At 38.2% G+C, this 24,385-nt stretch overlaps 2 protein-coding genes across 3 annotated transcripts in view; both read right to left on the bottom strand.

Moving 5' to 3' along the window:
* Window positions 1-1,175: 1,175 nt before the first annotated feature.
* Window positions 1,176-11,639, bottom strand: LOC116329812 (dnaJ homolog subfamily C member 7-like). The gene is made up of 14 exons (XM_031751906.2): window positions 11,539-11,639; window positions 8,477-8,565; window positions 7,945-8,069; window positions 7,722-7,835; window positions 7,521-7,595; window positions 6,297-6,415; window positions 6,063-6,216; window positions 5,233-5,397; window positions 5,004-5,095; window positions 4,836-4,909; window positions 4,598-4,744; window positions 4,152-4,307; window positions 1,921-1,995; window positions 1,176-1,829 (listed from the first exon to the last, which is right to left on the bottom strand). Exons 1-14 carry the CDS (start codon window positions 11,607-11,609, stop codon window positions 1,792-1,794), a joined length of 1,494 nt encoding a protein of 497 aa, XP_031607766.1. The 5' UTR covers window positions 11,610-11,639; the 3' UTR covers window positions 1,176-1,791.
* A 1,244-nt stretch (window positions 11,640-12,883) lies between these two features.
* LOC116329830 (zinc finger protein 385B-like) overlaps window positions 12,884-24,385 on the bottom strand; it is an 80,080-nt gene continuing 68,578 nt past the window's right edge. For both annotated transcript variants that reach the window (XM_031751928.2, XM_039616014.1), the window contains 6 exons: window positions 22,652-22,759; window positions 18,652-18,835; window positions 15,587-15,958; window positions 15,272-15,480; window positions 14,989-15,087; window positions 12,884-14,740 (listed from right to left, as the gene is read on the bottom strand). In XM_031751928.2, coding sequence (XP_031607788.2) covers window positions 14,510-14,740; window positions 14,989-15,087; window positions 15,272-15,480; window positions 15,587-15,958; window positions 18,652-18,835; window positions 22,652-22,759 — 1,203 coding nt within the window. In that variant the 3' untranslated portion in view covers window positions 12,884-14,509. The remainder of the gene's footprint in view (window positions 14,741-14,988; window positions 15,088-15,271; window positions 15,481-15,586; window positions 15,959-18,651; window positions 18,836-22,651; window positions 22,760-24,385) is intronic.

Genomic DNA, 24,385 nt, shown 5'->3' with positions numbered 1-24,385 from the left:
TTTATTGACCCCCCCCCCCCTTTTTTAAACACAACTCTTATTTTAGGTCCTGCACTACAAATAATTATAGTAAAAAAAAAAACAACTGAATTTGCCAAAGTTTATAAATATTGATTTTAAAGGGAAGTCTGAAATCAATAAAGGTGAAAAGCACGTTGGTTAAAATTTACAAAGAAAACCCAAAAGGGGGTTTTATTCAAGTCATTCTATAGCTGGTTATTTGATTTAAAATGTGCCGAGGAGCTTTCAACGAGCTTGAATGTCTCAATTTTTATAGATCATTATAAAAAGAAGTCACTGTGAAACCTATAAAAGGAAGAGGAACTTTCTTAACACCCCTCCTTTTTTCAGAGCTTCACTTCAGCACTCAGTAAAACCAGAGTTGTAAACAAAGTCATTTTCCCAGTGAAATATTATTCATATGCAGTGTGATATGAATCTGTAAGTGATCAAAGAGATTACTTAAACCTGCTGGACAAGTTAAAGTCCTGCATGCACCCAGATATCCTGTCTTTTAAAAGTAATCATCAGGAACAAAGTCAAAGACAACTCATTACAGTAAAAGACAAGCCTTTATTTTATCAGTTACAAAAAAAAAAAAAAAAAAAAAAAAAAAAAAAAAGGAAGAAAAAAAAAAAAAGGTCTTGTTAATACCGTAGCAAGTTTTTAAACGTAATGTACACATCAGTGACAGAACAGTTAACAGTGGAAGCTATCAGTGCCCCTTTAAACAGGTGGAACAAGTAGGGGAAGGGTTGTACTGATGAATGGATGAATGACAGCAAGGTGTGACTGATGACATGGGTCCAAGATGAAAAGATTTTCCTCCAGATTATCATAAAACCAAAAAATTGCTATACAAGTGTAACCTCTGCCTTTTTTTAAACTAGAATGTGGATTTCTTTAGGACGCTTCACTGATTCTGGTAAGGCACCACTTGAATTTGAATGGGGCAGTGTAACATGTGGATGACGTTTGTGAAGTTGCTTTGAAAACAAAAACAAAGTGTGGATGTATTCCTATGTGGGTCCATTTCAGACAGGTGAAAAATGAGTGAAAAGGATGGGGTCGAAAACATTTACAAACAAAGGAAGACAAACATCACTGGGATTTTGCTGCATACACTTTAGGATATACAGTACAATAAATATAAATAGACTCGGGGAAGACTGAAGGACAATGTGTGGACACATGTTTTACATTCGAGTCAAATATACAATGAAGAATGGAGAGGAAATAAAAACCCTGCAACTGGATTCTGTATTTGGCAAGAGAGCCGGTAAAATCTGGACGCACACTCATAAGAGAACGGCGTTGTCATTAACAGGCTGTCCTGAGGTCAGATTTGTCACTGAACTTCCACAGAACATCAGCTCTTCCACTAGAGATGTGCAGTCCAAGGAGAACTTTAAACATGTATGCATCGTTACAGCTTCTCAAAATAATCAAGACATGATGGCCAGTATGTCCTCACTGTTGATCCCCTTCATAGAGACTGAGGCAGTTTAACAACATGAAATTTCATAGAACATAAATATCAATTTTGGCAATAGAGACAAGCTCTGCCCAGCTGATGCAAGCTGCATCTAAAAGACTTTTTAAAGACTTCATCAATGTTTGAATCCTTCTCAAAGGCTGAGCATCAATGCAAGGGAGTTAATTTAGGAATGTATGCGGTATTTAAAAAGAAGATTTTTTTAAAATGAGATTTTAGCAAGACACTCAGAAGTATGAGCATCATGAGGTGACTGTGGGTCCGACTTGACTTTGTCCAGTGTATGCTCCACTGCTTTAGCCAAACTGGAAAAAGAAATTTCCAGGTCCAGAGTCTGTAATAAATCACAAAACAAATATTCAGTTAGTGTTAAATAAACCTATATTATGTATATATAAAAACCATGGAGTGAAGAGGAAACGTACCTGGGCTGGAATCGAAAGTGAATCCTCCACTGTGGCCGCCAAAGAAAGCCCTGAAGATGTTGTTTGCATCAAAATCTGTAGAAACAGGAAGTAGAGCAAGGTTAACACGGAGGATAAAAGGAAGCCAAAGATGGGAAAAGAATGGAAATACAGGAAGGAGAACAATTTATGTGATATATTGCACATATAATTTAAAGAGAAACAGGAACTACAAGCATTTGTTTTATTTGTTTTTTTTAAGTACAGGTCCCATCTGTAACAGATGACTGGACTTAAATGTACGGCTTCATACTGGCAAACCAGTATTAGAACAGTACAGATATTTGTCGATTTAAAAATCAGATATATCAGCCAATATTTTTCCTTTTCAGACACACAATGCAAAAAAAAAAAAAATTCCCAAACATCTACTTGTTTAGTTCTACTTTGATCAGCTGGTTGTTGCTCTTGTGAAGTTGCAAAGCGCCCTCTGGTGAACAAACTGTGCAACATCAACACTCGTAACCTGGTCAAAGGGTTTCTTCCATCCCAGCTGTTATACATGTGATACCAGCTGATCAGCAATTAGCCAGTATCAGCCGGTAATTTCAGCCTGCTGATAAATCGGGTGAGCTCTAACTGGTGTACGTCACAGTATGGAAATCTTCTGAAACTTTACAGCCAACTTTTCTGGACAAAACGCAATGCAACATTGTTGCCTCCTATGTTAGTTTTGTTTTATGTCCATATATTGAAAACAACTTTTGAATCAAATTAGTAGCTTTAAAAATGTGTCCTTTCTAAAGGCAGATTTTGCACATCGTTTTTACTGGACTTTGTCTCCACAGCAGTATATAGACACCAACATGCATCGCAAATTTTATTTCCTGCAGGCAGACAGGTGACTTCAGAAGATTTTACCTCTAAAGCATGATCAATTACAATTAAAACCACAGGGTGACACTGAAAAGACCAAAACATGCTGCCACTAATCACATAAAGTGATGTTCTAAGATGAGACTTAGAAACAGCGGAACCTATTAGAAGTAGAAGATATATATAATAACTGTGTTTGTAAAATTTGATTCATAATTTCTATGTGGATTAGCACGTACATGTTGCATTTGTCTGCATTTTGGCTATAAATGTATCTTATTTCCTGTTCTGGAGGAGAAAAGGTTGAAAATTTTTGCGTGAGTCGGACCAATCAGCTTTACTGCTGCTTTGCAGCTGATTTCAGTGACTTAATCACTGCTGACAGCTGCGGCTTCTTATAAACTGGCGATGGAGAGTATGTCATTCACTTCCAATAACAACGGCCAACAAAGCCAAAGTGACGCCTCCGCCAGCACTCCACCGTCTCCACACATCTTCTCACACATTTTACACCATTTTTTAAATTATTTAAATATTTTGTTTATTTTAGTAGAGAAACAAGGTTTTTATGATAAAAATTAGTAGTAAAACTTTAACAATAAACTTAACAATTTTATTTTGTAGCCTATATCGTAGTTTCTCTTAGGCACACAGATATTAGTTTTGAGATACAAAGTTTTTGTTCTTTTTAGCCATATCACTCAGTCCCATTTCCTAAAGGCAGACTGACACTTAATTTTGTAGGGACTGTCATGCGATGCCACATTATAAAAGGCCTTTTTACACAGCAGACATTTTAGCTGACATTGCAGAAAATGGTTAGTAATGTATGAAAATTTGTCCATGTTCTGTTAAAGTGTCCCATTAGGTCTTGACAGTTTGACAGCAAGTCAGGGACACGAATGGGGTAATGGACAGGGGTTTCTAGAAACTAAATTATGGAAATTAAATTGCACTTTGTACTTTTTTTTTTGTGTTGACATGTCTCAGTGTTTAATTTAAATGAGACCCCCAAAAAGTCTTGGAACTTTCTCATGTAAAACTGGGTAATAATCATATGTGAAGTCTATAGAAAAGCCAAAACCCTTAAAAAGGTTTTTGCCCTTTTTCAAATGTACACACGACCGTTGTTCAGACAATCATGATCTCCCGGGTTTCCTACTAGGTCTAAAAGGTCTATTGGTCTTATTAATTACCCAAGTACAAACAAATGCCCTATAATAAATGACAAAGCCATTGCTATTTCCCACTATGACAGGTCAAAATGTCTTCTGGGTTACTCTTTTCTTTAGAAGCACCCGTTTCCCAACTCAGTGGCGAACTCTTTGAGAGAAATGTGAAAAGCTGATAGGAGCACAGAGGGAATATAAATGTACCTCCGCCATCAAAACAGCCGTCATCCTCCAGGTCGTGCCCGTTGTCATAGCGGACCTTCTTCTTCGGGTCGGAGAGGACAGTGAAGGCCTCACCCACTTCTTTGAATTTCTTTTCCTCCTCCTTTTGCACCTCTGGTGTTGCTGAACTGTGACGGTCTGCAAGACAATTTCAATAGTTGTCTACAATAAAGCCTCGAGATAAGTGAGACTCAACTGTTAAGTGATGTTGTAGCTCAGCTGGCTCATGATCCCAACACAATTCATGGTCATTGTAATGTGTAAAGTACAGAGAAAAAGTGATGCGTTGTCTTGTCATTGGTTGGCCTTGACCTACTGTGTCAGATTTAAGTGCACACTGCACTTAAATCTGACCAATACTCTAGGCAGAGCCCTGATTACTGTGAGCTGTACTAGTGTGAACTGTGTGGAAAGACTAGGACAGCTACCTGGGTGATGCATGAGGGCTCGTTTGCGGTACGCTTTCTTGATCTCGTCCTCAGTGGCATTCTTCCCGACCCCGAGCACCTTGTAGTAATCTTTCCTTTTGCTCTTCTTCAGCTCCATCTGTGCCTTCTTCAGCATTTGCTTGTGATCTGGAGGGAAAGAGAAATGCAAGCCATGTGAGAAAAACTGAACATTAAATTCAATTAATCAGAGCTTACGAAAACAAGAAAAGCAGCTCACCTGAGGTTTTCTCTGTCTGATAAACCTTTTCATAGTCCCGTACAGCCTCTTCATATTGCTCTGTGTCCATGTAACTACAGGTAACGCAAGGTCAGACACAAACTTCACAATGCTGAACAGCGAAACACACAAAGCATGGAGAACTGACTCAGAATGCCTGCAACATACCACTGAGCTCTTCTTAAATACGCCTTGATGTAAGTGTCATCTAGTTTGATTGCACTGGTACAGTCTTCAATGGCTTGATCAACTTTCTTCAGCTGTTGACGAAGAGATAATGACAGTGAGCTGACAGGATACAAAGAACCAGAAGACCCAGAATACTACGATTACTAATATTAAGCAAATTATGGCTAACAATGAGAGGAAACTGTGGTATAATGAAACAAGCTTTTACCTTTGCTCCTGCTGTGGCTCTGTTGCAGTAGAGTTTAGCGTTGGTCTTAATGTTGTTGGGGTCTATCGCGAGTGCCTCGGTGTAGAGCTGATAGGCAGCTTCATAGTTGTTGTTCTTAAATGCCTGGTTTCCTTCCTCCTTCTTAGCTTTTAATGCTTTGGCATTCTGGTGAGCAAACAAGGCACCGATACTTTTCAGTCCTTTTATTTTAAAGGATTTTTAAGAATGCTAATCTATTTGTACTTTCAATGTTTTTTTCAAAACATATTGTGTGCAAACTTGAAGTCTAAAAACATCTCAGATCATTTTTCATCCTTTAAAAGCTGATACTTTACTGTGTACCCTTGGTCTTCTGCCGTGCCAAGGTTGCTTATCTTTTCACAAATCACTGCAAAATAATCACCTGAAGTATCTGTTGTGTCAACAACATATGTGCTTGTACACATACACAAAGAAATACGGGGACCCATTTAGAAGGACCTTGAAAAAGGTCACAAGGTGTTTTACCTTAAAGCAAAGCTCCTTGAATTTAATCATTCATCTTCTTTTGATCATCTGCCTCCATCTCACCCTATGACTAGCATCCTACTCTGTCACATCAACCATCTGGTTGTCCCCCTTAACTACAATCACGAGCCTCCACTGAGGTCTTCCCTTTTTCCTCCTGCCTGGCAACATCCTTTATCCGATATACCTCCTCTGCACAAGTCCAGACCCTCTCAGCTTGCCTCTCTAACTTTGTCTTGTATTCTTAGTTTGCAACTGTGGAACTTCAATACAAAAAGAACTTGCAAACATTATTAATAATGCCACCTGTAGCTTGATCTTACCCTGCAGGCCAGTCGGGCTTTTTCATGGTCAGGTGCCATTCTCAGAGCCTGGACAAAGAACTGCACCGCTTTATCGATGCAGTCCTCATAATAAAGACACAGGCCTCGAACATACAGCGCGTCTGCATTTGTGGAATCCATTCGCAGGATGTCACTGTAAAGAAAAGGCTGGCTTTAAAGAATGGCATAAAGAAGTGGAATAAAAAATTATGACTGTCCATCAGCTGCTCTTACCTTGCTACAGACTGAGCTTCTGGATAGCGTCCAAGCAGAGCGAGACATTCTGCTTTGAGGATTTTGAAGCGGTGGCAGGCAGAAGCCAAAGCTAAGGCCCGGTCCATGCAGAACACCACCTGAATCAGGGCCACAACCAAATACTACACAGTTATACCCTCATATTACATTCAGAAACTGGAAAAAAATGAAATATTTGGAGCTTTGTGAACTAACTAACAATCCATGCATCCATTGGATAGGTCACCATCCATCACAGCACGCAGTGACTGTTGTCTTTGTAATAAGGCTGCCCGATTATAGCAAATTTAAAAAAAAAAAAAAAAAACAACAAAAAAAAAAAAAACACGCAATTTCTTTTGTTCCATATCTGATTTAATTACCTGAAGACACAAGTTATTCAACTTTAAGACTGAGGGATTTTCTCTAACTTTAAAATTTAGATGAAAAAAAAAAATCAAATACATGAATAAAAACAAAGCGATGTGGAGGTGGTGGAGGACGCAGGTTCATCCGGTCGGAGTTAGGCTCTGACTCTGAGATTGGGCACTATAGCACATCTCGCAAGCGCAACTGCCGGTCCCTGCCGGCTTGCCACCACCGCGGGATTTCTGCAGTGGAGATGGGAACGTAGAGAGGGGCCAGGCGGCAGCAGACTTGCATGCCTCAGTGACCAGCAAGGTAGCTAGCCGGAGCCGCCAGCCAATTGTCGCATTCCACCGATATCGGTCCGCATGTGACACTGAGTAATCTAGAGACAGAGGCAACTGTTAATACTTCCACAGGTTCACCTCAGAAACTGTGACAATTGTGTTTCTTCTACAAAGATTTTGTTGCTTGAAGGCTCTCTGTTAGCCATATTGTACTCAACAGCGAGTGAGTTTGAGCATTTAGGGAGAGCTGAAAGCTTACTGCTGAAAAGGAAAGCATTTACACAAGCGCGCACACACACACAGAAACAAACAAACAAAGGCTTTGCGATGAAAGCCCATTTTCTTGTTTTCATAATCATTTAATGTCAAAATTGTACTTTTGATTAAAATATGAGTAATAGCAAAGTCCAACATGTAAACACTAAAATTTAATCTAATCAAACAGACTTGACAAAATCCTTTTCCAGTATATTTATGCATTGGTGACAACCACACACTCATACAGTGGCAAACAAAACCCAATTTATACTTTACAAGAATGCTAAAAAACAAGAGGAAGTGCATAAATTACCTTTCTGAAATCCCGCTTTTCAAAGCCAAAATCTGCCATCCGCTGATATTCCAACAGTGCTGCTGCGTTCTTTTTCTAAAATTAATAAAAACAACAATAATTACTAACAGATGGATTCACTCAAATATTTAGCTCAGCATGTGATCCTAGTCAATGCTTGTTTTTATATAGTAATTAAATAAAATGATAAAAGCTTCCCACCTCCTGCTGAGCCTCTCTATTGCTCGGCTCCAGTTCCAAAACCTTCTGAAAGCAGCGATTGGCCGCCATTGCATTTCCCAAAGACAGGTGGCACTTGCCCTCACGTAGATGCCCCTACGAGATGGAACAGACATTTCTCAGAACATCATTACCGTGCACTGTATCATGTGCAAAGCAGACAATACATGTGATGTTCTATATGTGAGAAGCAGTTCAAACTCACCTTCATGAAACAGTCATCCAGACGCACAGCCTGCTGGGAATCTTCCAGAGCCTCCCGAAAGCGGCAGAGCATCATGAGGGTGGCCGCCCTGTTCCCATAATAACTGGCATTTTTAGGGCATGCATCTTCAGATTTAAAAAAAAAAAAAAAAAAAAAATCATTTATGTGACAAAAATAAAATGATACAGCTGCATATCAGAGACCAACATCTGGGCTTGCCAACACTGACAACTGTAGTGTTTCAGCGTCATCAGAAAATAAAAATAAGAAGGTAAACTCTGACTTCCCTATTTTTTGTTTTTCTTTTGTCCCAACTTAGATGATTACAGGCTGGTGTGCAGCTGAATCAGCCACTGCCAAACTAAAATCATGTGCCAACAATCAGTGCATGACTGTACCGCAGGCCTTTATTGGGACTGTTCACTGGCAGCATTTCTCAACAGCAAAGTATGAAGAAATGTCGAGTGGGCGTCGTTGGGTGTTTAGAATCAACAATGTGACAACTTAAAATCAAGCTACAGAGTATACTCACCAATGGCCTTGGTGTAATAGTTGAAAGCCTGAGAGTAATCCTTCTTGCTGTAGTATGCATTGCCTTGTTCTTTGAAACTTTCAGCCAGACTAGAGAGTGGAGAAAAAGACAAAATTAATTAAAACTACTCAATAAACCACTTAATTTCCCCCTGAAGGTGGCATACAGGAAACATTTAAACTACTGTCCCCCCCGAACCCCCCTATAAACCTTTTTATGTTGTAGTTTCCACTGATGGCTGAAATTCCTGACTGTAACTGAATGAATGACCTTGACTGTAAAACAGTGATACTTCTTCTAGTACCAGTTCTCACTTTTCAGGGAATTTCCAGCCTGCGAAGTGTCCACAAGGACTCGACTGTGCTTCACCTAGAACTAGGACAGCAGAGCTGGGTACATACAGTCCTGACTACTGATAGCTCAAGTACTAAACATAGCCATGAAATTCACCTGCTGCAGTCTTTTCATAAGTGCCAAGTGTTAAAGGAGAACTCATCACTGATTCCCATGTATGATTTCATGTAGCAGTTTTTATGTAGCCCAAAATGCACCCAGGTACAATAAAAGTACTTTTATGATACAGTAAATGTGGGTGCTGTTGCGACATTTGTTAGCCACGCCTAAGAAACGCAGACACAAAAAAACCCAACAAGCAACAAACTCAAGCAAACATTAAACCACTTTAACTGAGATGAAACAAGTCCAGGTGACTCACCAGTGGATCAACCACAAATCACACATAGCTGAATGAACTAGGTTTGATGAGAAATCAGGAACTAATAATTACTTTCAAACAGCCTGCTATAGTTATTATATTATTTTTAAGTTAGGGGTTAGGGTTTAGTCTTTTTTTTAAGTGATAGACTCTGCAGTTTGTTGTTTCACTTAAAGTGAACAAACACAAATGAGAATTCTTATTTGGTGTAAATTCAAAATAAAATCAATTATCTGTATTCTATTCTTCATTTAGAAAAAGGAAATCATTATATTTTTAAAAAGTAATGCAAAGCCATTAAATGTCTTCATGAAATATAAAAAATTCTATAGAGGCATGTGATGTGTTAATGCCAGGATCCCACCAAACCAGAGTTATGTTTAAGTTCTACCTGTGGTGTTTCTGTCTTTTTGTGAAAACCTGCATGCCTTAACTGTGAACAACAGTCCAACATAGGGATGGATACTAATAAAACCATATAGATGTTTATAGAACCTACGTTTTAAATGGATTTCCCGATTTATTCCTGGACAATGGTCTGTATACAAAGAAAACATAAAAGTTGTATTATGTCTGAGTCTACACAGTGTAGAAAAAGCTTGAATTCTCTCTGTGAGTTTGATGTCACAGTTTTGCAATTGTGAGAAAAAAAGCTTGGAGGCATACAACAACAATGGAATAATTTGATCCATTTCAAATGAGTTATGGATTTTTGCAGTTTAAGAGTGAAAATGGAATCAACTCAAAATTTTAAATTAAGTGAATAAATCTGGTGTCCAACTCCAAATCGCTCAACCTAAACTGTCCCTGCGATGTACTCATTTCGATTCCTGTACATTCGCATCATTCTCAGTGAAAATCTTGCCATCTTTAAGTCTGCCTCCTTTCGTTTTGTTAGTGCCACCGCCTCCAAACCACACATCATCACAGTCTCACTACCATCTTCCAAACCTTGCCTTACTGCCAGTCTTGCTATTTTGTTGCCACTGCTCCACCCCTCCAGCACTCTCTTTTTCACCGCTCCAAAATATTTTGGTTACTTTGATCCCTGATTTTGAAATTCCAAATAATTAATTATAGATTTCTGAAAAAGACACGATGCACAACATTTTTTTAGTTATTTTTTTTGTTTAACTTTTTTAGCCACAAGAGTCATAAATGATTTTCCAAGGATTACTTGCCCAATCAGTTTGCTTCCTATCAAACTTTAACATTAGGATAATTCTACTAAAGCAAAATTAGGCTTTGGGGAGTGACTCTGCTCATTAATAAGCCTGCAAATCATTAAGGCAATCAGGTGGCATTACTATGTTCGATATAAAGTCCACGGAGCTTCCTGTTGCGACCATTTAATAACAATAATGCGTTACATGTTTTATTTAAAGAAACCCAACTTAAAAATAGGTCAAAAATATTTCTATTACAATCCTGAAAATAAGTGAAGTCACATTTTACATTTACGGTACGATTAATCCAGGTCTCACTCAATCCTACATTTTAATCTTTCAAGTCCATCGTTATGTAAGCCTGACAAGGTATAACACCTAACAGTCCTTTTATTATCCCACGCAGGTGCGTTACGGTGTATTTAAGATGAAGTGTAACAAAGGCCGCATGCACGAAAGGAGACCAATAAAAAAAAATGTTTGCGTGCAAAGCGCGCGTTGATGACTCGTTTCCGATGCGATTCACCCGGGTGAGCTGAAGGTGCGAGGCGCTCATGCTCGATTCCCTTTAGGTGCAGAACCTTCGGCATAGTCTCGTTACTGTTTGAATACAGTAAAATGGCATGAAACCTCTCGGGAAAGTATTGAAAACAAGTAATCACTTCATATTTAGGTTATGAAGGCTTTTGCTGATCATACCTTACAGTCTCTTATGGAAGTTTCTCGAACATGAAAGCTGGAACTGGTAGTGTGCAATAAATAAGATGCTTTCTTAAGGATGAGACTTAAACACATGTTGACATACAGCTCAATGACGCCCAAAGGGGTTAAGCACACGTGAATTATCGGATACCTCATATTGACCATGGCAAAGCACGCCAGTTCAACTGGTTTTGTTTGTTCTCTTAACGAACAATATGGCGAGCTGCCCGGCTGGCTAATTTGAGTTCATAATTTTATTTTTAATGTAAATTCCCCAAACAATAACAAAGCAAATCCCCGAGATTTCTAAAAAGCAAAATTTAAGAACGCTGTCGAGTTAAGCTAGCACGGTTAGCTTTGCTCCGGGGTGACCGCACTGATGTTTCCGAGCTCTGTCAGCTAAACGGCTAATATCACTCGGGTTATTTTCACTCCACACACGCATCACAGTGAAACCCGACGAGTAGGTATACTTTTACCGTTCAAGGTCCTCCTGGTTGCAGATTTGCGGCTCTGTTTCTACCGGCACGTCGATGTCAACAGCTGCCATTTTTTCTGGAAAATACTGCTGTGAATTGACGTAATTTCCGGAAACGGCTATTTGTGTCAAGAAAAAAAATAGGTCACCATAAAAAGAAAAGAAAACAGTAAAATGTACAACGCGCAAGTTTTATTAGTTCCTATAGCGGGATATGTGTCTGTAGTAGTAGTACAATGCTGTCCATTTATTTCATGAACAAAATGTTATAGATTTATGAGAATTCGGTGCGATTGGTGGTTTGGACTTTTATTTTGAAGGATGTATATAGGCACGTCCTATTCTAGGTTTCATAACTTCATTATTTGCTTCCCTGCTGTTATCAGTGTTATTTCTCTTATTTGTGTTTACAGTATATACACATCACTACACACTTTCCAGGAGTAGGCTCGTTAATATTGCTAGGAAGTGCGGAAAAAACATTCATACATATCAGTGTGTCTAAATTTAAGTTATTTTCTGGCAATACTAAAAGTAAAATCTTCTTTTTATGTTACTAAAAGTTAAAAAAAGGAATTAACCAGTAATATGATGCTGTTAGCTTTAAACCTTCAAATCATCTATATACCTTCATTTGTATTTTACTTTATTTATTCATTTATTTCTTTGTGTTCACCTGGGAGCATGCCACTCCTCCTGCTCCTACTCAGAATGCTTTCCAGGATTTTCCAGATAAAATAACCAACAACTGTACATGTGGATATGGATATGGATTTTGCTATCTAATACATTTACTTATGAAAGTGCTCAATATGCAAACAATAGCATTTACTCCAGACTATAAGGTCTAGGTAACAAGAATGACTGTAAGTACCGCACCAGTAATCACATGTCGTTTCTGAATATTATATGCCATATTATAAAAATCCCGATATCCAGAGTTCTTTATAATCATTTTTAAACCAATCTCTGTACTTTCAAAAAAAGGTACCAACATCTGTGCACTCTTAGGTTACACTATTTTACACTTTTTTGCCAACCACTAGAGGGCACTAAGCTATTAAAATACAGGCACAAGGACAGATCAACTCCGACTTAATCTGGTAAAAATATTTCAAATCCTCAGTCGTCAATAATTCACCACGTGTAATTTCTTCTATAACCTGTAGACTCATGTCATATGATGGATTCATTTTGTTTGATTATAAATACAATAATTCTGAACCCCGTTTTGTATCAATCAACTGTGTTATTTTATAACATGCATCCAATATGAAATATGAAGAAGAAAAAGACACTTGTTTCCCTGTAAAGAAAACACAAACACAATGGTGTAAAAACCAGGGCTGTTTATAAGTTCATATAGAATACAGTATCAACATTTTTTTTTACCACATCATAATTTACATTATTGCAATTGATGCACAGTTACACTAGTCATTAATTGTACTGGGTGACACTTAAAAATACATATTGCTTAGGGTGATTCAGCACAGCCATGTAGGATAGAGATTTCTATAATGAGAGGACACCGTTTTTCTTTTTTAAATACACTCTACAAATAATAATTATAATATAATGTTAAAGACACTTTAAAAACTTGTGGATAAAGCCTTTTGATATGATGAATAACACACATCCATCCATCTGTTCATATTGCACAAACAGCATCAAGCTGTTACAGTTTTTTAATTCACTGGGAATACTTGAAGTCCCCTTCTTTAGCTTTTTTTAAGGCAGCATAAAAAAACAGATAAGTTGCTAGATATAAGGAGTGTGTTGTTCAATGGATTGTATTTATCAAGATTTCTAATTTTGATTTTTGATTATTACAAATACACTGCACTATTGTTAAAACAAAACACTCTTATATCTTAATACAACTACATTATAGTGTGTTTTAAACCATTTATGTTTAAATAGTGCTTATACCTGCTACCGTAATTCTGGGGACTTTAATGCCTATGAATCCATCTAAAATTCTCCTAAAAACACATACAGAGTTTTTGATTACCGAGTTCCAATTTAGGGAGCCAACCTATGATTGAGGGTCGCACAGTAAAGACGGACGTGTCAAACACTTGTAACACTTATGTGTATATTCAGAGGATGGTGGTTAACTGGTTTAGAACTTTTAAACCATTGGTATTTGTCAGTGTTATGAAGATTTATTCTTCTATATTCCCTTGATCCTTTGCTCTGATGTATAATGGTAAGACATGGATGGTATAGTAGTGCACACTTTCCATGTAAAATGCTTTCAAGCACAGCACTCTTACAACCTTCAGTATCAAATAAATTATAAAAAAAAAAAGGCATTTTGTATTTGTTGATGGCTGTAAAAATGTAACATTTGTCGGGATTCGTTGTCGTCATTGTCGTCGTCTCAGCCTGACAAAGTTACAGATCTGCACTTTTGTTGTAATATGTTGGCATATGGAAATCACCAGTTTTCCTGGGAGTTTCAGATTTAGTTATGAAAACTTAAGCAAAGATAAAGTGTTTTTCTTGTTCTCCCAGAGTACAACTTCCCAAAATGAAAGAATTTTTTTGGCAACAAACACTGTGTAACACTTAAACACCCTAGTGTAGTTAGTAGTTTCTTATTATTTTATAAATAAAACTAGAGGATGCTTATTCTTATGGCTTCCAGAGGGGTCCAGACCCCGGGGAACATGCACTCAACAGTTTGCTGACAGGAGACAGCTGAGCTATGGTCCTTCCATTTTTAAGTATGAGACGCTGGTCAGTCAGCGCCGAAATCTCAATCCACACCAGGGGATTGTGCCTTTTGCTCTTATGACTTGCCAAACTTGACATAATATGTTGTCCCCACTTTATCTGTGTAGTGTCCTTGTCATTCAGAGGGGGCTGTGATTTGTTCTCAGAAGACCAGTTAATCTCTTCTGCCAGTTCAGTTTTGGCTAGGTTAGGTCAGCTCTGCTGTTGGTCCTTCAGCATCATGCTCCCTGCTAGTAAGGAGAGAAGATGATAGGAGCATGTGTGGCCCTCAGCGGTCCTGGGGCAGGCCTGAAGAGTGTGGGGCTGATCAGCGGACCCTGGATTATGGCTGTAGGGCCCGGCGGCAGCCGTAGTGCCAATGGTCCAGACGCCATGGTGCACAGGGCAGCTGGATTAAGGGGGCTGGTCAGGAAGCCCGGTGGCAGGGCCTTGGATAGCTGCTTCTGTAGGGCCAGTTTAGTCTGAAATCAAAGACAAGAAAAAGTGTTCAGTCTGAACAAGCATCTGTAAGGCTGTACTTACACACAGTGATGCTCAGAGTTAAATGCACATGTCAGCATTGTTGCAACTTAATTTGCATCTGACAAGTTTGTGTATGTTTTGTTTGTGCTGTAAGTGATCTTGAATGGCCATCTGTGATTTAGACAAAAATAAAAGTGGACAAGTGTGTGTGTGTGTGTGTGTGTCTGTGTGAGAGACAAATTCTCACCGCTAAGACAGCACTGGGCTGTAGTTTATTATAGGGGGTGAATTTCGCCTTGACAGGCTTCCCAGCCAAACGCTCTTTGTGTCTCCTGCTGTTCATGTGCTAAAAAAAGGACAGAAAGGAAGGAATAAAGTCATTTTGTCAAGACAGCTCACACAAACTCCCAAAGATTTACCTTGTAGACTAGAAAGAGTAGTCATCCTGCATTTTTAGCTTTTGTACATTGACAGGTGCTTTATGCAGCAGTAAAATTAGCAAAGTAAAATAGTAGGATAAGTATTCGTACCTGTTTCAGCTGTGACTCTGAGTTGACAGACACTTGGCACAGTTCACAGTGAAAAGGCTGATTGTTTACACCAACTGGTCTTGCTGGTCTGGCTTTGCTGCCCATTCGCTGCTTAAGTCGACAGGCTGGTCTGGATGATGATGTCATCTTGACCCTACGTTGTGGCTGGCTGGTGTTCTGACCATCCAGCATCTGCTTGTGCTTAGAGCCTGATTCAATCAGTCCAATCAGACCGGAAGAACAGATGTTAAATAATAATATTAATAAAGAATAAAAAGATTGAAAGGGCAAAAAACAAATTGATAAACTACCTACCGCTACAATGAGCCTCCAGCTGGGAGCTGGAATTGACCGTCACTTTGCATGTAGGGCAGTGGAGATGTTTTTTGTTGCTCTTGGACTCTTTAACCTCTTCCACCTTCACTGCTTCCTCCTCGCCTCCTGTGGAGCTTCCCTGAGGCTCAGACTGTGGTGCTGAACTGGTGGCCGGGCTGCACCCTTCCACGTGTGGACTGTTTGAGGGTAGGTCAGAAGACTGAGAGCCAGAGGAGACTTGGGGGGACAGGTGAGGAGAGGCTAGCAACGAGCAGTCCGTGGATGAAGATTGTGAAGAGGGAGTGGCAGCCAGTGAGCTCCCTTTGCTGATTTCGGTTTGCTGCTGTTCAGAAGTGGACGACGTGACTGGGCCTGTTAACACATCAAGTCGTGTCAAGGCTTATTTTTATAGCACATTTTAAACAACTTTAGTTCACCAAAGTGCTGCACAGGTTATACAAAATGAACATAAACATAAGAAGAAAACCTTTCATCATGGGTATACTGACCAAACTAGCATTTTCAAGGAAATACTAGAATCTAATTTGCTTTCCAGTGGAGAGTCATTAATTACGAGGCTACAGCTGCCTAATGTGGCAAAAACAATCCGTTGAGAGCAGTCAAGGTACCACGATAAGGTGACTGAAGGGGAAGTTAAGAATGGCAAAGGGGTGAATATTATTATGTAGATTCACCCCTTCATTTTGCATTAATGATGCAGATGGAAGTATAGTAGCATTTTGACTAAATATAATTCCCTGACTTATGTCACATTATCAAAATTAATATTTGGCCAAACTGCCAGGCGACAACCACTGATCTTGTTATGAGAATACAAATGTGAGCTCTGCAACTATCCAGCAAACTGCTGTAGGACTACCGTAGATTTTGTACACCCCAAAATTCAGTATACAAACATGAAAAACTAGAAATACTGGGACTGATTCTTATATTCAAGTCCTTTTCAGTGAAAGCATCACATAAGTGTTCCCAAAGGCCTTAAGGTTGCATGCAAATGAAAATAATACTGGTTTAGACTGCAAGCATAATGTATTTTATAGAGAAAAATGTAATACAAGGTTCTTCATTACTCTGCAGCACATCTTTTGTTGTTTGGCACTAATACTTTCCTATAGAGTCCATAAAGCTGTAAACTGAGATGTAGAAAGGATAAATGAGGGGTCAATCCCCTTTTTGATCCCTGAAGTCAAAATGTTTCAAAGAGCTGCACTGCTATCACGCAGGGTCAGGTGATCACTCTCTCATCTCTGTTGGTTTCTCATTATGACCATCAATTTTACATAGAAGTAGCAAAATAATTATAAGATAATAACACGTATTATAATGTTAAATTAAACTTGATGTTAATTTAATGTTAATCTGATTTTAAACAGACAGTTAACAGAAAGTCCAGACTTTTTTCTGGGGGTATGAAAAATACTGTATATTAACCACTAATTACAAAGAATGCAAATGCTAAGACATATTTTTATTGTAACATAAGGGACTGAATGCAGCAGATTAAGCCACAGACTGAGACCAGTCTGTAAATGTATCACTAAAATCCTATTTTTATGAGTGTTTCATGCTAAGACTCACTGTTTTTAAATTTCAAATACATTTTAGATGTTTTGTAAATTTATTTATGCATTTATGGCCACACCTCGTGTAATTTTTAAACTTACAGAATTATTTGAGTTACATGAAACATGATTTCTTCACAGTCAAAGTATGAATAATGCATTTTCTTGACTTAAGTTATTTCTTTAGAAAAGAACCAGGCCCTGACCTCCCTGTGCAACTTTTTCTTTGTTCTCATCCTTTCATATAATCCTGCTATTATACTTATATTACACTCATCTCTCTTTAATTTTCATATCTTTTCTGCTTTTTTTCCCTGCCATCTCAATCATTCTTTCTTTGTCCCCGCGTCTCGCTGTCATTCGTTCGCTCTCTCTGCCGAAGCTCCCTCTGTCACCATCAATCAACAACCATGGCAACCACCGAATGTAACAAGCTTATCATTATGTGGTTAGAGGGAAATTGATAGGCGCTGGAAGAAAATGGAAGAGAGAGGATCAGTAATGAAAAGGAAAACCAGACAGAGGAGAGAAAAGAAGATGGTGAGTTTTTAGTCGGGAAGAATGAGAAGTTGAGTGACTAATGACTAGAAAGAAGTAAAAAAGCAAATAGCAAAGTCATTACTCTTTGCTGTTAATGCAACTATACAGCCAATAGCTATAAAATTAACAGTATGGAAAGGACATGGTTCAGTAACAGTAAGCACTAATGTCCCCATATTTTTTCTGGGGATTTGTGGTCTGTGGATTTCATTGAAGAAATAATTGAAAAATTAACAGGGAAAAAAAAAGATTAATTGGTAATGATTTCTGCTGCCCTTCTCATTGAAGAACTCCAAGCTCTACTGAAGCACAAATAAGTTAATTAATCAGATCAGAACCCATTTTCAGTGCAAAAATATGAAAATTTTAAAAAACTATTTTCTAAAACACACATTTCAATTCTACCATCTATGCAGTAAATCTTAAAAAAAAAAAAAAGCAGCTGGAAAGAATGAAACCCCTGCTATGCTGTTCTTTGCTACATCCATTAGCCAACACTGCTTGCTACATCTAGACCATTGTTTGATTTTGAAAAGAATACTCGTGGGCAAATATTACCCGTACTTCTGACCGATTTTCCATAATTTCACTGTTTGACATGTCCAAAGTGACAGCACCTCATTAAATAACAGGAATAAGGAACTTGGATGTGGGACTCGTATCACTGTTGAATAAAACCCAAAATCTGACAGTAACACTACCACATCTCTCTGTAGATGGAATCTCTGCTGAGGTGCTTTAAGGCTCCTCATCTTGCCGAATGTCTTAGCTTGATGGGAGTAATTACCTGTCTGACGGATCCAATGATAGTAGGACAGGTAATAGCTGGTAATTAACCAGCTGAGTGGCAGCTACCAAGCCTTAGTGCTTACGTCTCCCCAATTACATCTAATTACTCAGAGGGTGGCAAGAGGACTGGCTTTAAAAAAGAAAAATGTATACCTGTTTTGTCTTTCGATTGCGAGTCTGTTGGCCCAGTTACTCCTCCCATCACGCCCTTGTCCCTATCTCTGTCTTTGCCTGATATTGATTGACTCTGTCCGTTCTTCTGCCGATTCCTCTGGGTCTCCAAGGCCTTTAGCTTGCGAGCATGCTTGTGACCTTTGTAGTGGGCCTCTGCCTGGGTCTAGCAATCACACATACACACACACAGACGCGCACAAACACACAGAGGAATGTGCACACAAGGGCAAAACAAGCAAAAGGGAAAGTCAGCGTACAGTATATGCACAGAATGACTGATTAAATTAGTGAAGGACAGCACGAAATCAGTAAACTGTAATATTTCCATCTGTTCCACTGCTTCGACTTCACATGCTCCCATAAATTTAGGGGAAAAAATATGCGTTTAAGCATTTGACTCGGAGGGAGAATCACATCACCATTTTGATAATCATCATTGTCATGATGATGCACAAATGAGCATCAGTTGGACTAATGGCATCTCATGAGCATCCTCGAAGCTCACTGGCTCATCTTTCCACTGATTCGTTCTGACACAAAATGGCCCGTGTCCGTTACACTGTGACACAAAATGACCTCTGTGCCTCCCTCTGTAAGAGAAAACACATTTGTGGCAACGAGACAGCAGACGCATGCAGATACGTGCGATCCCCATATGACTCTGGATATCTGTAGACAAAGCTCTACGGAAGAAGATCTGCTTCCAGCTTCATGTCAGAGTATACCAACAGTGAAAACAGTCGAAGCAGGATTAAAAAAAACTTGTATGTCCAAACAACATTAAATTTTAGTATTTAATATACAGGAATTATCTTTAGCATTATCTTTAGAAACAAAATAAAGGGAAAAAAAAAACATTTTGCTTATGATTTAATTAATAAATACACAAAATGTTATATAGGTGTCCTGCTGAATATTTACGTGACATCTTTTATAACCAAACCATCTCCATGACAACTGATTTGCAAACTTTATTTTTTTGAACAAAGAGACAAAAGGAATTACTTCTATCTTATTTATTTATGAATATAACTGTGAGTCATTTACATAGATTGTGAAATACATACAGTATATGACGGTAAATTACCAAAGATTAGTTGGCAAAAAGTTCAAATATAGCTTCAGGTGCTTAACTAAACAATCTAACACATCAAGAATACAGAACAAGCAGAACTCAAAGGATAAGTTGGTGACAGCCGATACTTTTCTTGACATGTCAAATTAAAAACATGTAATTTAATTTAGCCCTTTGATAGATTGGGACGTGTCTAGGGTGTACCTGCCTTTGGTCACATGACAGGTGGGACAGGCTCACCCCTTCATCCCCCCGGCCAACAACCTTGAACTGAATAAGTGGAGGAAAATGAATGGAATAATTATGTGATTTAATTATTACCTCTTCCCCCGATAAAGATGGCATTTGACGACCTCCCATTTTCCCATGTGTTGACACTTGAGTATATATCAATAAAGACATAGTTTGACCACAGTTAGAATAGTTTCTTGGGTTTTTCCAAGGGTAGCTGCATAGGCAGGGACCACCCTCACTAACTTCTGATGCAAACGGAGTCATTTTGTTCCTTAAGCAGGCCTGAAATATAACAGAAACCTCTCAGTTCAGAGAAGAGCTTCAAGGGTTACTTCTAGTAGGCTTTCAAGAGGTTAAATGTCTCCATTTGCCATTTTCCTCATGCAGCATAATAGTTACATGATTCATACTTAATTCTTATAATTATACTGCATAAGAATAAACTAAAAGTTGGTATTTAGATGAGTAAATGATAGTATGAGACATAAAATCCTTTTTTCTCTCTGTATGTATGCATTCCATGTATGCTAAACACAACATACCTAATACAACAAATAAAAATAGGCTCTATAAAATAAAAGCTGTTTAAGTAACCTTTTCTAAAAAGGACAGATCTATTTTTAAAGGGTCTAAATCAAATTGCATGGATCAGTGCAAAGGTATTGGAGTTAAATAACCTGTAATGGTTTTGTTCTTTTCATGGCATTGATTTATATAACAATAAGAAAAATATGATGACATAACCACACTTATCCTTTAAGAGCACATATTTTTTTGCAACCCCGGTGCCTTTCTGTATATGAAAGACACAAGTGCACTTCCTAAAGAACGGAGAATCAGTGAGACAAGACTTCAAGTATCTGGCTTCACACAAGGCTGTTAGATAATTTGTAATTGCTCAAATTATCCATACCAGGTTTCCAGGCACACACTGTAAATCCCTTGCTAATGCACATTCAAATTCATAGTGTGCAGACATGATCTTTAGGTGAGCACAGACTGTGCATAGAGTGGCGGGGTAGAGGTCTCCCTGTCAACACTTTGCATAAAGCTTGGACTCCTACACAAACAGAGAGGGTGGCACCATGGGTCAAAGTGTGTGGTTGGGAATGGAGGGCTGAGCAAAGGGTATACAAGCCCTTTGGCTACGTTGAATGTCAGTGCACACCAACCATTCAGCGTGATTTTCCACTGAGTCAGGCGGACGACTCTGCTGTCATCTGCATACTGCCATACTATCTGGCATGCCAGTGTAGTATGAGTTCACCATGTTCCACCATAGCATCATTGAAAGAAAAACGCATGGAATAAGAATCCCAGGACTGCAAGACCAAGATCCTCAGTTACAGACACCTGAAGGAGACCGATGACCTTCATTCAAGCTGCTTTATGCATTTGTCACATCAGTGAAGCTCTTTACACACAACAAGGAACTGTCCACGGAGCAGAAAAATTAGGTCATATCATATATGATCTGCTGATCTGTCAGACCTTCATGCTTTTTAGTGACTTCAGCAGCTTTAAAGGAATAATCTGGAATTTTTACACCAATCCCAAGGTTTTACTTTCACAGTCATCCTTATTTGACTTCATACTGGACAAACTGCTTGAGCTTCCCATTAGGGATACATTCACATCCTCATTAGTGCTAAAAAGCTACTCTACTAGCAAGATGTTACCATGAAATGTGTGGAAAAGAAGAAAATAGCAACCATAAGACACTGAATTCTCTCCACAAACTTCCGGGAAAGCTCTCTAGCATTTGAATACAACGCCATGTCCACAAGCCACCTTTAAGCCTCTTTGTTAACTAAAAAAGGTCATTGTATGAAAAAAACAATATGAAACCAAAACAATGGGCTAAAAGATGCTAAGATGCATACAGGTAATGAAAAGCAACAAAGCTTAGCAGATGTTATCAATTTACTGCAACATCTAATCAGTAAAACAATAGAAATTCAACTGCAAGTAAAAATAATATTTAAACCAGCATAACTGGGTGTGGCTAAATCCCATTTTCCGATGGCAAGTTGAAGCTGTGTGTCCAGCATGAAAAGTAGGATGTAAAACTGCAAAAATTTATTCAACTATAACTTGTTTATGCACTGCACAAACAATGAGCATAAAAAGTGCGACACAGCTATTCTGGACTTTCTCTTTAATCGTGAAATGCAAATTCCTGCTGGACTGTGCTGCCCCCTGTTGGGACCCGGTACCTGCCTGCAACCTGGCATCCAACTCCTGGGTCAACCAGCACTCTCAGCACAGCTGCAGGTAACACAAAGGGAGGAGAGAGCCTGTTAGCTAGAAAACAGACTCCATCACTGTGCACCCAAAAGTAAAGAGCAGAGACAGAAAAAGGAGATTAGGAAGCAAGAGTAGTAGGATAATCAGCCTGGACCAGTGTCCTGCTTCTTTAAGTTTCACAAAGAAAGCAGAGTCATTCTTATTCTCCCAGTTACCTCTTAACAATATAAATGCAAATATGTACAAATGAACTCCATAGGCATTGGAGTCAAATGAATATGAATAAAATGTGATAAGGAATAAAAGGCAATAGAACTAGCAGACTGGTTTCCTTTAAATGATGATTACAGGTTAAGGTTGCATTCTAGATGCTAACAAACTTTCCTTTGTGACATCGAGGAAAAGTAGAGTTACAGCACTTACAGTAGAGTTGAAGCGCAGGTGGCAGATGTTACAGGAGATGATGGGTTTTTTCTTGGGTGGAGTCATGCCAAAAGTGTGGTTGATCACTGCCTTCTGCACTGGGTCCATCTATAAGGTGAAACATACACATATACACCAAAGTATTGAATTTTATAATCCAGGACCTGAGATGTTGTTTTGTATGTGCAATAATTAAATATAAATAAATATGCTTTAGCATATTTTCTTCAAAAGGTGCCGTTCCTAATGACCTTGTTTGCAAAATGGAGCATTTTTATTTGTTAAAATGTGTTGCTTTAACAAGGATTTGAATCTGCACAGATGTACAAAATAACTACCCACATTTCTTCCTTTGTATTTCAGATTAATTATGAATCAGTGCTGATTTTGCTGATTACTTTGATTAAATAAGATTGTAAATTTTTGCTTAGAGTCCTCCTGTGATTGAAAAAGTTACTGTGCCGCGTGTGATAAACGTAGATTTCTGCGACAAAGAGCTGTAAGTCTGTTTTTAACATTCTGTGTAAATTTATCTAAAGACAGCAAACTGTGTATATTTTTCTAAATACGAGCTGAATATAAGCATGTTTTTAATCCCCACAGTAAAGCTGTGATATTCCGGCCATATTTTTAGCGTTAGTTGTCAGAGATGCATATTTATCCAGCCTCCCACCTGCCTGATACATTTAGCACTTTCCTCAGACTTTACTCATTACAGGTTTAAGCTGTGACTATAAAAGCCGCCCAAAAAAACATGTGTTTTATGTGCCAGACAGAGGTGTTATATTTGGAATTTCTAATGTATGTTTATGATTGCAAGTAATTAAAAATGAAGTATAATGTGGCTATGCAGTTAGAATTCTGAGTTATGCTTGATGATTTGACCTAATGATGACATGAGCTTTCATATAACTGTTTAAACTGTTAAAACATGTTAAGTATTTCACATAAAAATGATAACATATGTAAATTAAAAATCATTCAAATGTATTTGTTCATCTTAATTTTGGTGCTTTTCCCCTGTATGCTGACATCACAAGTGGTTGTCCTGAGTTTCTAAATTTTTGCAGACTTTTACTTAAAGTATAAAAGTCATATTCAGACCTTTTGGAAAATACACTTTTTCACTTTCTTGTGAATAATTAGATAAAAAGTTCATCCTTTTTATTTGTCTACAGCAAAGACCACCTAAAGCTAGATCCAAAAAAGAAAAAACATTTGCTGTAGTGGCTCTGTACACATGATTTCAGTGTGGCTGAAGTGCAGACTCGAACCTTTATTTCAAGGGGGTTTTACAAAAATTTAGCATTAACTTTTTATAAATAGTCCAACATTTTCAGAACCTTAAAAATAATCTTACAATTGCCCATCAAGCAGTTTCATACTCAGGTGAGGGCTGTCCCCTTGTTATTTAGTAACAAATAAAACAAACAGAATATCTGAAGTTGACTCAAATTTGTATTTTATAGCTTTAAATAATCATTTTTAATATAAGGCTCAAATTGATATCAGTGTAAATAAGGGAGGCCATCATCATCATTAGGCTGAAGAACCAAAATCAGAAAGACCACAGAAGACAGCAAAAATGCAAGAATGGAAATACAGAGAATTTACAGCAAGGTGCAGAGCACTGGTCGGATTAGACTTATTCCAAAATTCTCTAAAAGAGCCTGCACAGTTGTGAAAATGATTTTTTCGGTCATATAAAATCAAAATTAACTTGCACCTTGTAGA

This window comes from Oreochromis aureus, linkage group 8, assembly GCF_013358895.1.
Source record: "Oreochromis aureus strain Israel breed Guangdong linkage group 8, ZZ_aureus, whole genome shotgun sequence".
In the NCBI taxonomy this organism is placed as follows: domain Eukaryota; kingdom Metazoa; phylum Chordata; class Actinopteri; order Cichliformes; family Cichlidae; genus Oreochromis; species Oreochromis aureus.
The sequence above is the reverse complement of the archived record's forward strand: the minus strand, read 5'-3'. Positions and strand labels throughout refer to the sequence as shown.

Coding starts and splice junctions, on each gene's coding strand:
- LOC116329812 (XM_031751906.2), bottom strand. CDS start 11,609: ATGGCAGCTGTTGACATCGACGTGCCGGTAGAAACAGAGCCGCAAATC. Junction 6,416..7,520: donor AAAAGCGGGATTTCAGAAAG/GTAATTTATGCA, acceptor GCCCTGATTCAG/GTGGTGTTCTGCATGGACCG. Junction 4,910..5,003: donor TATTTAAGAAGAGCTCAGTG/GTATGTTGCAGG, acceptor CGTTACCTGTAG/TTACATGGACACAGAGCAAT.